Source organism: Protopterus annectens, chromosome 13.part0 (assembly GCF_019279795.1).
Source record: "Protopterus annectens isolate FY-2018-M chromosome 13.part0, PAN1.0, whole genome shotgun sequence".
In the NCBI taxonomy this organism is placed as follows: Eukaryota; Metazoa; Chordata; order Ceratodontiformes; family Protopteridae; genus Protopterus; species Protopterus annectens.
This window is the reverse complement of record NC_056747.1, coordinates 787,705,870-787,718,021: the sequence shown is the minus strand read 5'-3', so window position 1 is coordinate 787,718,021 and position 12,152 is coordinate 787,705,870. Positions and strand designations below refer to the sequence as shown.

The following is a 12,152-nucleotide window of genomic DNA, read 5'->3' as shown; positions in this document are numbered from 1 at the left end:
CCCTAATGCAATTCCATGCACCTCAGCTCTTCAATTGGAAGAGCAAAGAAATAAATAAGCAAACCAATAAACAAATGACAAAAAAACACTCCCTAAAGTTTCTGCAACAGGCCAGATCCACGCCCCTCCCCAACCTCCTACTCTTCAATGGAAGAGCAAAAAAGAAAACTTTTGTTCTTTTTTTAATTGTAGCAAGCCAATCACACAGAGCTGATGTGCTGAACTGCCTTTCTGTACCAGCATTCAGAAATACTAGTACAGAGAGAAAAATGAAGGAACTGCACTTCACAATTGTTAATGGTCCCCCAAAACACCTTGCACCTAGATTGGCTGCTTCATTCACCCCATCCTTGCTATGCTTCTATGTAGATATGAACAAAAACTGGATTCAGGAAAATTGTCAAGTACGCACCGCAGGTATTATTTGTTCCTTGTTTTCCTTATTTTCTCAGTACGACTTATTTTAAACTCATATGCTTAACTAATGTAATAGTTTATGGCAGATAAAAAAAAATATTAAGAATATGAAGTATCCTTTATCCAGTGTAGAATAATACATTTCAGCCTGTCTGCAGATGAACTAAAAAACAAAGAAATCCAATCTGGAGGTTGGTTGTTCGCAGGTGGTCTCTTTTCTTTCTCCTGTAAACAGATACTGACCACTCACACTTTTAAGACTTAAAGCAAGAAAGACCCAGAAATGTAGTAACTCCTCTGCACGTCGGGCTGAGATACTTGGATTACTCAGAAATTCATTTCACCACAGGTTAAATTAATGTAGTAACACACACACACACACACACACACACACACACACACACACACACACACGCATAAATAGACTTCTGATTGTTTAGCTTGTACAGGTTTACTATAAACAGTAGCTATGTACTTCTTAACTACGTGTAATGTATAACTAATTTAAATTCTCAGTTTACCTTACATGATTGACTATATTGAATGACTAGATATAATACAAGACTAAAGTACTGGTAAGGCAGAGTGAAGGCTAAATTTTTTAGTTCTTTTTCTTAAAGAAGTATGCACAATGAACATAATACAAAGTCATTATGAAAAAAAAAAACCAAGGATTAAATTACGCAAACATTCCTGCATTAGGTACAGTACAAATTCATGACACTAAGCAAAAATTATGTCCAGACTTCTAGAAAAATTCAGCCAACTAGTCTTGTGCAAGACAGTAAACATAGCACACATACACACATAATATATAAGTGCAATATGTTTGGTTACGCTTTCCATTGGTCGAAAGTCAGAACTACAGGGATGTTTGAATGTCTGGTTTATAGAACTTATCAGATGTGTGATCTGTCATAACAGGTAAGTGGAATGCATATTAGGGGTGTGGGATTGTGTGTGTATGTGTGTGTGTGTATGTGTGTGTGTGTGTGTGTATGTGTGTGTGTGCGCGTGCGCACACGAATGTTTGTGTGCTAAGTTAAGAGTAAGGCTTAAGGAAAGAGACAGGTTTAGGTATGTGTGATTGTGTATGTTTCAGGGTTAGAATTAGGTAAAGGGATAGATTTAGTTTGCATGCATGTGCATGGTGAGTGCTTAAGCTGTCTTGTATGGTAGTGTTATGCAAAGAGCATTTTTAAGGTAAACTGCATTTTATGGTTAGGGCAGGGTTAAGGTTAGCACACATTACAAGGGTGGAGGAGGGAGGGTGAGGAAACCCTGAAATACCTACCACCAGGGAACTTGAGGCATGGCTGTTCAAGAAAGAGTCAAGGATCTTCATGTAAAGCATAGTGAACCAGCAAACACATGTTTACGCTAACACATCACTTAATGGGCATATGCTACAGAGTAAAGAACAGCCAAGAAATATAGTCTCTTTTTTATGGTTTCAGAGACTAAAATGGTAATGTCTAGAATGGTGCTGGGTTTAAAGTCCCAAATCCAGTTTGCATGGTTTGAAAACGAGGAGTGTCTCTACCAAGCATGTGAAGATAAGGAAGTGTTTGAAATGGTTCTGATCAGTGTCAAGAGTAAGAAAACAGTTACTTGAAACATCATGGCACCCGATTGTGGAAGAGCTGCTTGGAGTCCTTGGCTTATTGATTCACATGTAGCAATGTACAATTAGTTTTAATTCAAATGCAAAATTGTACGTCATTACAAGACTGGACCATGAAGCAAAATCTATTGTGTATACATCTTTTGAATGAAAATGGCATATGATAGACAGCAATGTAAGTAACACTGTTGAACAGAATGACAAGTGTGAGAAGTTGTGCAGCCATCACAAATCACACCCTAAAGCAGGCCAAATATTTGTTAATATGGAACAGATTCAAATTCATCATACAGACAGGATGTCTTTTGCTAAACTGTAATGTCTTAAACTTGTCAAGTTAGTAGAAACTTTCGGAATAAAAGTTTGCTTCTAACATCCTAGGTTGAATAATTGTGGAGTTAGTACATGCAAAAAAAAGAGGGGTTGGGGGTATACAGGAGCTTGCCTCCTGCAAAAAAAGCTTTTACTTATGTTAATAGTAAAAGTTAATGTTTCACTGTGGTGACTTTTGTCTGAGAATGTTTTCTAGTATGATTATAATTGTTAATTAATTATTATGATTCCTGCATATCATATACTTACGTTACCTCTTAAATTAATTTATGCTCATTACTCTACTTTAAATGTATATTTTTCATTTTTTTGTAGATATAATGAATGTCCCCCATTTGCATGTCCCCAGCTGACCAGCTGTACCATTTTCCTTAAGTGTCCCCGGTACTACCCCTGTGACTGGGACAGTACAAATGGTGGGTTGGGGAAAGGGAAGTGTAGCAGAACTGTCTGCAGTGCATCTAATAAATGTTACTTGTAATAAAAACATGTTTAGTTTAATTTTATTTTGCAACTATATATCCAGAGCATTATATAGTATCATGCCTTCTTTCTCATAATATTAGCAAGGCATAATGCTGATCATGAAGTCAGAGACTGCAGGATTTGATACGGCAGGTGTCAGGCCAAGATAAATTAGAGAATGGATGGGATAGACATAACACAGGTTTCCCAAAGGATGAGAAATAATATGCTGCTGGATGTGTAGTGCCCTTGGTGACTCGGTAGGGAAATTTGCAAAACAGGGAGCCAGAGCAGTACTCATCAGTCATCCGATTCATATTTCTATGCTACTTTATTTCTCAGAAATTCTCAGTTTCTTCTGGCAAGAAATCCTTCTGTCTTGAGAAATTCTTGGAAAGGATTACATTTGCAGAAATGAAAAAATTATTCTCAGCATACATTTAAAACTATTACTTTCTTTAAGTTCAGACTTCATGCTTTTACATGTCTTTCCCTTATGTTGATTACAATGTTCTTGTTAGTAGATGTTCCATCATTTTCTGTATTTTGAGTTTTTCCTATCTATGAAAGCTTACTCTACAATTATTACTTTTATTAGTATTATTTCTGTGCATTTAGTTCCTTGCTGTTTGCCAACACAACTGTCAGATTATTATAGGTTCATAGGTAGGTACTAGGCTATCTGCCCGAAGGCATTTATAAGCTTAGCCAGAATGTGCTGGCTTTCGCCGCCCCCTTAGATTAGTTCCCTGTGCCTCTGTCCAGCAGAGCCACTGAAGTGATCCCCGGGGTAAACTTTCTGTTTCCCATCCACTCGTCAAGGTTTCTTTTGAAGAGTGTTAGCGAGGAGCTCTGACTAATGTAGATTGGAATCTTGTTCCAAAGCATGGAAAGTCTCTGGGACAGGAATCTATCCCTCCAGCATGTCCTACACATTTTAATGGCTTTAAGGGATAACAGTAATGCCAACTGTCTAGTTAACATCATCAAGATGTTGAAATGTAACCAGATGTGGATGACCTCAGATGAAAGCTGAAGTTATCACTTGGATTAGATATTGTCAATGCAAGTTAAAGAAGATAATCTGAAGGCAATTGTCTGTTTTATTTTGTAATACATTGTTACTAAAATAAAATAATAAAACATTAAAAAAACAGAAATACAAAACCAGAAATGTTTAGTGGAGAAAACAAAATTCACTTCTGTTCCACCCCTCCCCCTTAGGAATACAGTGGCACTTATTTCATGAAATTATGCACAAAACAACCTTATTTATTTTAGTTATTTAGCCATTTATTAAGTGAATGAGTGGGTTGCCTCAAAAATTCCTTTTCAAGGTAACAAGCTAACAGGAAAACGCCACGGTCAAGATAAATGGAAGACTGTAAAAGCAGCAAAAAAAGTGAATTGTTTATTAATAAAGGAAACAATAAAAATAATCTGCTAATAAAGGAAAAGTAATAATTCTGCAATACAACAGGATTTAAGAAAATACCTTACCTAAGTGGGATCTTCACTGCCAGATACCTGTCAATGGCTACTGCCAATAAGCTGAATATGGAGCTCTGAGTTAGCACCAGTATAAAACAAGCCAGGAAGAGACAGCCATGGAATTCTGTTTCGAAGCCAATGCTAATAGTGATTGCAAATGGGATAGCAAGAAGTCCCACAGCAATGTCAGCCACAGCAAGCGACACCAGAAAATAGTTTGTGGCGTTCTTCAGAGTACTGTTGATGGCAACGGCCCAACATACCAAAATGTTGCCTAGGACAGCAAGGACTGCAATTATCAATTCCAAAACTATATAAGGCACATTCATTTCAAAAAGTGCACTTGCTGGTGAGAATCTTCTCAGGAAACTTTAGCTACATCCATTCAGAAAGGCAAAAAGAGTTTCTTTACACGACTGTAGCAACTCCTTCGTATAGATTTTAAAGTGTATCTCTTCTAAAATGTGTTTTGTCTGTTTAACATTACTAAAGTAAACAAACAAAAAGACAGTTTTAGTTGTTACATTTACACTGTACCTCATCAGATTCATGCAGGAGTGTTCACAAAAGATTCATACTGAAAGACATTCTTTTTCCTTCCCTGTGCCAATTTACAAATGCATCCATGCAAACTACATTTGGATACCTCTATGAAGTCTATTTTTAAAGTATTTACTAACAACAATCACTAGTAACATAACACTGTTTTTAATCAAAACATATATTGTTTAGATTCCCCATAGGGCAATGCATGCTAATCTTAATCTCTCTTGTACTAATATTTCAGGATGTTATAACATCACATAGTACTAACTTTTCTGTCTCCCATAGTCCAACACCTATCTCTCATCTCTTACGAGCTGGAAAAGTACATAGCACAGGTGTAGCCAGAATTGTTTATTTTGTATTCAAACCTGATAATGCCCCTCCTAACATTCAATAATTGCACTTCTTTTTACATTACCCCTAAAAAATTCAGAAATATACATATCACTTTGAGGTTTTGCACCTTGCAGCTACTATAACATCATTTTAGAGGAGTGTTCCTGTTGTATACATTAGCTTTAGTACCCTACATGCTGTACGCTCTGTTTATGACAGATGCTCAGAAGAGCAAACACTCTGAGTGCACTATATATGCCTGCCCATATTCATGAGACAGAACCAAATCTTCCAGATGAGATTGGAGTAATTGTAAAATATCAGCATATAAAATAATTTTTACTCCTTGTGACATCCATCTAAACGATCAGTTCCAGTTACTCTCATAATTTATTTCCTTTGCCCCACTGCCCCCTGCCCTGTAGGAAGATGGATGCTGTCTTGAAAAAATGCAGTGAAGATATTTGTCTTCTGTGAAAATGTGCTCAGGTAATACTTTGAATATGGATAAGTTATAAATCATTCTCTGTGTCCAGATTTGCTAAGCCTGATGGCATGGCATGGCTGCATCTGCAATTTAGGTAGCACACACATATGAGTGATGTCTAGAAAGGATTTCATGTCACTAAATCAGACCTGGTCACAGCACTGAGGACTGAAATGTTCAAAAACTCATTTAGTTAACTACACCAATTACAGATATTTTGTAAGACATATAGAAGACAGTTTGGAGTAAAGTAAATTATTTCTTGTTATTATATTTAAATTTGCACTCAACTCCAAGGTAGTGTAAAGCGAAATTAATATATGCAATTATGCACACATATTTACACCACACACTCATATATATATATATATATATATATATATATATATATATATATATATATATATATAATATGGAGGGTGTGTGGGCAGACTTGTCATACTGGGGGTGGGGGATGAGACCATCCTGCAAAAATACCTTATTTATACTTATTTATACATTTTTACATGGGTAACTATAGCACAATCCACAATGTTGTTCAAATAAGATAAGTGGTACACTAAATGAAGTTTTAATTGCTGGAATCATAGGTCTCAACCAATCAGGGTCATTTTTAAAATATTAGTATTTTTAACTTGAGACATTGACAGAGCAAGAGAATGTGAACTAGCATACATTTTTTGAAGTAAAAGAAGTCTAAGTCATTACTTATTCAATATAATTAACCACCTTTTCTCCAAAGGTCACACCAATTTTAGGAGGGATTAATAGAGACAGAGCTAAAAACTGAGTCAGAATCAGGGGTGTCCCTGAAAATCGTGGACAGCTGAGAGGCATGACTGGAATATGACACAATGTGGTTCAAATGAATATGATTCTACCAATTAGTTTGAAGCAAAAACTGTTTCATTAATTTCTGCACCTGAAGCAGTTACAGTACACTTGAAGAGAAAATGAGAGAAGTGAAAATAGCAGTTAAAGGTTCATCGTGAGGAATATGTGATGTACAAAAAAAAGATTTTTTTGTCAGAAAAGTTAGATAAGTAAAGAAGTAGGCTGTGTGCCCGTTGTGGATTATAACGATGTTTTTCACTAAAAACATTTTTGCTGGGCACCTTTCAAAGAGGCATGATTAAATATGTAGACTATGACCAAGGATATGCATAGCAATACTTATGTAAAATAAAATAGTGAGAACAAAAATAAATATTTGAGTGAAATATTCCTACATCCGGATGCATGCAGCTGCGCCCCCCCCCCCAAAAAAAACATGCAAATAAAAGAAGTTGAACTGGGCAGCACCTCCTTTAATGCATCTCTTTAATAGAGTTGTAGGTGCATCTTTGCTGCTTCATGTTAGTATGTGCACTCTTTAAGGGTGACCCTTCTACTTAATCTGGGGCATTGTTTTCACACGGGGACATCATTCCATAAAAGATCTCACATATGACTGCTACTGAGTGAATCAACTCTCACGTGCTTTGGAAAGAGTTGATTTTTCAAAAACACTTTTCCCAGGCGAGATTGTATGAGGACACCTCCTTAGTTATTTGTAATCTCGACTATGCTACAGCAAGGGAAGTAGCTGGCAAATATTTACTGAAGTGTCCCTTACTGAGAGTGCTCTAGGGGTCATGTAGAAGGTGGTGTCCTTAACCTCGGGGAAAAATAGATAACGTGCATTTAAACATAGTTTACTGCAGTTTGGTGGACGAACTCACACTTTTGACTACACACAGACAGACGCACGTCTCTCTTTCACATACACCGAAGCATCAACCACTTACCAGTATCTGTTAATGACCAGTCCGTGACTAAATGATTCCAAAAGTCGACCAGTACTCCAACCGCGTAACCAAGTCACTGTGGACTGCCGGGTCACTTGGACACAATGAAGTCCCAGTAAGGCATGGTGACGGTCACACTAAACATCTGAACCTGAATGCACCAGCAATCCACCCTAAAGTGCCGCAACTCCGCAAATAGTGGTGACTCTGTTTCCTGTCACAAAGGGGACTTCAGGTGGGAGGTTGGCATAGTGGTTAAGGTTTTTACCTTACAGACACAAGGTTCGGGGTTTGATTCTCATAACGGATAATCGGCTAGGCTTAAAATGGCCTCAAAAGGCAGTTAGCCTAGTATATAGCTATGAAACCTATCATAAGCTAGAATGCAGCTTGTACACGGGGGTGAGGTATTTCGAGAGCAGTGCAGATCATCTGCAGGAAAATGCAGCAATGATTATTGGTGCTAAAGCTGAATGCTAGTCGTATGGTAGGAGAACAAGCCTGGACAGTTAACAGTCTGCAGAAATGCAAGGCATACGATTAAGCATCCGTTCAGTTACCCGGTATCTAAAAATCCGCAGCAAAGACTTGAAGCTCTCTGCCTCCCAAGATAATCTATTTATCCAGTAACCAGGGTTCAACCCAATACGAGGGTGCAATCCCGAGACTACCAGCCCAAGGTTTACGCACTTCAGAAAGAGCGCCGGATCATCAGAAAGTTTAACCACATACGTCTCTACTCCTGTATCTTCAGTCCCACTTTATGTAGTTATTGCTACGCTCGATGTAGTGTCCGTTCTTCCGTCACGTTCCCTAAAATCTCCTCAGTAATTCTTTTCTTTCGGGTCTAAAACTTTCCCATAGCTACACTTTCCACTACCAAACAGCATCCAGATGCACCAGGTTGAAAGGAGGCGGAGGAGGGGCGGAGAAAAGGGTGGGATTGAGCTATAGCTATTAGAAGTGGTTGACTACAGCTTTCCACATAAACCACGCCCGGAAGACAAACACAGTAATTAAGCCACGCCTTTTGACAGGTCTCTAGTTGACCAGTGTGCTGGTGAGACATAATATCAATTAAACAAATGCTGTACAGATTATATGACTTAAAAACACGGAATCATATTTACTGTTTTAATTTGTTAGTCTGTTTATTATTTTAGTATACTTGTTTTGTAGCAAACTGCTTATTTTTAATCGCGTTATTTTTTTCTTTAATATAACTTCGATGCGTTCAGATTATAAATAAATATATATATATAAATATATATACACACACACATATATATGTGTGTATATATATATATATATATATATATATATATATATAAAATAAATATATATGTGTGTGTGTGTATGTATATATACATACACACACGCGCACACACACACGCACACACAACATATATTAAGAAATAAGTAACTGTATATCAGTGGACACTACAATGTCGTCTCTTTTAACACCACTCCATTTGCCTTGTGCTTCGGTGTAGCACAGCTGTGATTTTACTTTTTGGGTGAGAGTAAAATCTGACAACTGCAGCATAAACTCAGATTCTGATACCTTTTCCTTTAAATGATAGCTGCGTTAAGCAACTAAACACGCTTTTGATTTTTTTTATGTAGTGTTAACCATGCATCACACACTGAAAAGTGATCATTAACACTTGTGCCCTACCCATATCTCTCAACCTCTAACCAAGAAAATCGGCTATAAGTTCCAGGAACTTGACAAGCTGACAGAAAATGTGAATTTCTGAATCTGAACTAAAATAAGGCTCTAATTATTTTCATTATTTATTACGTGTTTATTACATCTTGTTTTCTCCCCAAATTGCAAGTTTATAGCAATTTCAAGGAACAGCAAAATTCTGAGCCAAAATCATTGACATCCCCGAAAATTAGGGAAAGTTGAGAGGTATGCCTACCCCAAAATGTCATAGTGTATTCAACAGCTGCAGTTAGATAGTTTTATTTTTTCAGCCGGAGATGCCGGTTCTCACAATGCACTCTACATCTCCATCTTAAGGCAGTTTCGTTTTTGCTTTCTCTTTTTTATTTTCATTCTCCGCTCTTAAATGATTTAGAATAGCAGTATCTGGGAGTAATGCTTTCTTTGGGTATCTATACCTGCATACATGTGTCTGCGTGTGTATATTTATGCTTAAAGCAGCAGCATTCTTTAAAACACCATAAGTATACAGTATAAAAATAGAGTGTGGTGCAGGTAAATGGTTCTACTAACCCACAATAATCAGCAAATGACAAATCACAGCCAATATGCAGTAAAAAAAAAATCTTTTAACGGTGAGCGCTTTCACGGACAAATTTTGCCTCTTCATCAGAAAACAGAAAAACACATCACTTGATATTTAAAACAACTGTATCCAATAAAAACTCAGAAACAATTAACAATAAATTAAAATCAATTATAAGGCAGTCAATATTAAAAGGCATAGGTATTAATATTCTCATCTAACCAAATTCCTTGCTTGTAAAATAGGCTTTATAGATGCCTTGGCATTGAACCCTTTTCCCCTGGTTGCTCTCATTCTAATTATCCACTCCAGCTCAATAGTTTCTGTTCTATTAACGATGTCCCCTCTTCTTTCATGGCCTCTTAACAGCTTCTACCACCAAAAACTTAAATCTATGTGTTGCATCATGAACAGCTACATGTTTAGCAAGGGCATTATTATCAGCTCCCCATTCAGATGTCATATACATGTTCTCTCATATACGCTCCTTTAACCTACGGTTTGTTTTCCCTAAATCAAACGAGGAGCATATTACACAATAAACCAGATTAAGTTAGTTGTGTTACAATCAGCTCATGCTTTAAACTCAATTGTCTTGCCCGTATCAGGATGTATAAATCTACTACTACTGTTAACATACCGACAGATGTCACATTTAGAAGAAGGAAAGGTACCTATATTTCTAATGATAACATTTTCTGCTGCATCTCTTGAATAACATAACCTTTTTAAGGACTTTTTATTTTTGTATGCAAAAGTGGGTTTATTCCCCACAAATTGCTTAATTTTGTCATCTGAACTCAATATAGACCAGTTCTTCCTATAAATCTCCTGCATGAGATTTACATTACTAGAGTAAATGATAGGTATTCTTATTTGCTTAGAGTCTTCCCATTGCATAACTAATGAAGCAGTTTCCATATGTTCTGAAAAATAGGGCTTCCCTATGGCGTCCCTCACACTTGGTATATTAGAGAGTCCAGAATCCACTTCTAATTCACTGTAACCTCTGTATGAATTTACCCTTCAACTCTGCTAACTCTTTTTCTAAAATATCGTGATCAGTGTTCAGTCTAGAAGATCTCAGTCCTTGCCCTTTTACGATGTTTCTAAAAAACAAAAAAGCAAGCTGTCTGCTTTTTACTTCACAAAACAGTTTATTGTAAGTGCTTTCGTCGAGGCACATTCCTCAACTTCATCAGGCAACTCAACAGCCATAAAAAACTTCATTTTATACTTACATTCAAAATTAATTAAACAATTAAATCATTAATTAAACTATTAGTTAAAACTACTTCATATTTTAAAGTGCCCATGCTTCCAGACTTTCAAATTATTGAAATGCCTTAGAAGCTATAGCAACAGTATAAGAAAAAATGTTTTGACATTATTAAAACACCTAATAAATAAACCGTATTATTATAAAATCATAGATTCATAAAATCCTAACCACTACAAAAAATTTGTTTGTGTTTATATTCAATCTCAAAAAATCATAACAATTCAATCTCGAAAAAATCATAGGCAGCTCGAGTGGACCCTAACTATCCTTCTATGCATGAGTACTATATCAATTCATAAGTTATACAAATAACTAAATACCTAAAACTATCGATAAAAAATCAGTTGAAATCAGTAAAAATTCAGTTTATGTATAAACATAGCCTATATTGATATAATAACTTTAATAAAAAATGTATATAATTAAAGACACTACATATGTTTAAAAATTAGCATTTTATCTGGAAAGTGCTTTTAACTTCAATATGCATTTTATAGAAGCATATTCATTCAACCCAGGGGGTGTATGTGCTGATGTCTGAATTTGCCACATAAGTTCACATTCCTCTAATCTTAATTCCCATGATCCCCCTCTTGGATTAGGTTCAACTTTCTGTATTACTGTAAAGATAAACTTATGTGTTGGATTTTCGGCTATATATTTGGCCAGGGCGTTTGTCAAAATTCCCCTTTGAATACTATATTGGTGCTCATAAATCCTTTGCTTTAGCTTTCTTTCTGTTTTGCCTATATAAAATGATGGACAAAATTCACATAATGCCACGTAAACCACTCCCTGGGAATCACAAGTATGTTTACCTCTTATTACGCATTGTCTGTCTCTAATGGTATACTGATTTCCTAATTTTATGTACTTGCACTGCTGGCAGTGTCCACATTTACCTATACTATTTCTAGATGTATGCTCATGGCTTTGCTTTCTAAGAGGCTTTTTAAATTTGGTCCTCTTCTATATGTAAAATGTGGTTGTGGCTCTAACACTTTATTAATCCTATTATCTTCCAGGATTATAGTCCAGTTCTTCTGTATGATTTCCTTGATGTAACTAACATCTATGGAATATGTAATCAATAGACTAGTTGTTAAATTTCTATCAGTACTTAGTT

At 36.2% G+C, this 12,152-nt stretch overlaps 1 protein-coding gene across 1 annotated transcript in view; it reads right to left on the bottom strand.

Moving 5' to 3' along the window:
• The window catches only part of ADORA2B (adenosine A2b receptor), a 319,758-nt gene extending 311,335 nt beyond the window's left edge, over positions 1-8,423 (bottom strand). The window contains exons 1-2 of the mRNA XM_044054511.1: positions 7,487-8,423; positions 4,340-4,816 (exon numbers count right to left, since the gene is read on the bottom strand). Coding sequence (XP_043910446.1) covers positions 4,340-4,659 — 320 coding nt within the window. The 5' untranslated portion in view covers positions 4,660-4,816; positions 7,487-8,423. The remainder of the gene's footprint in view (positions 1-4,339; positions 4,817-7,486) is intronic.
• Positions 8,424-12,152: the final 3,729 nt, after the last annotated feature.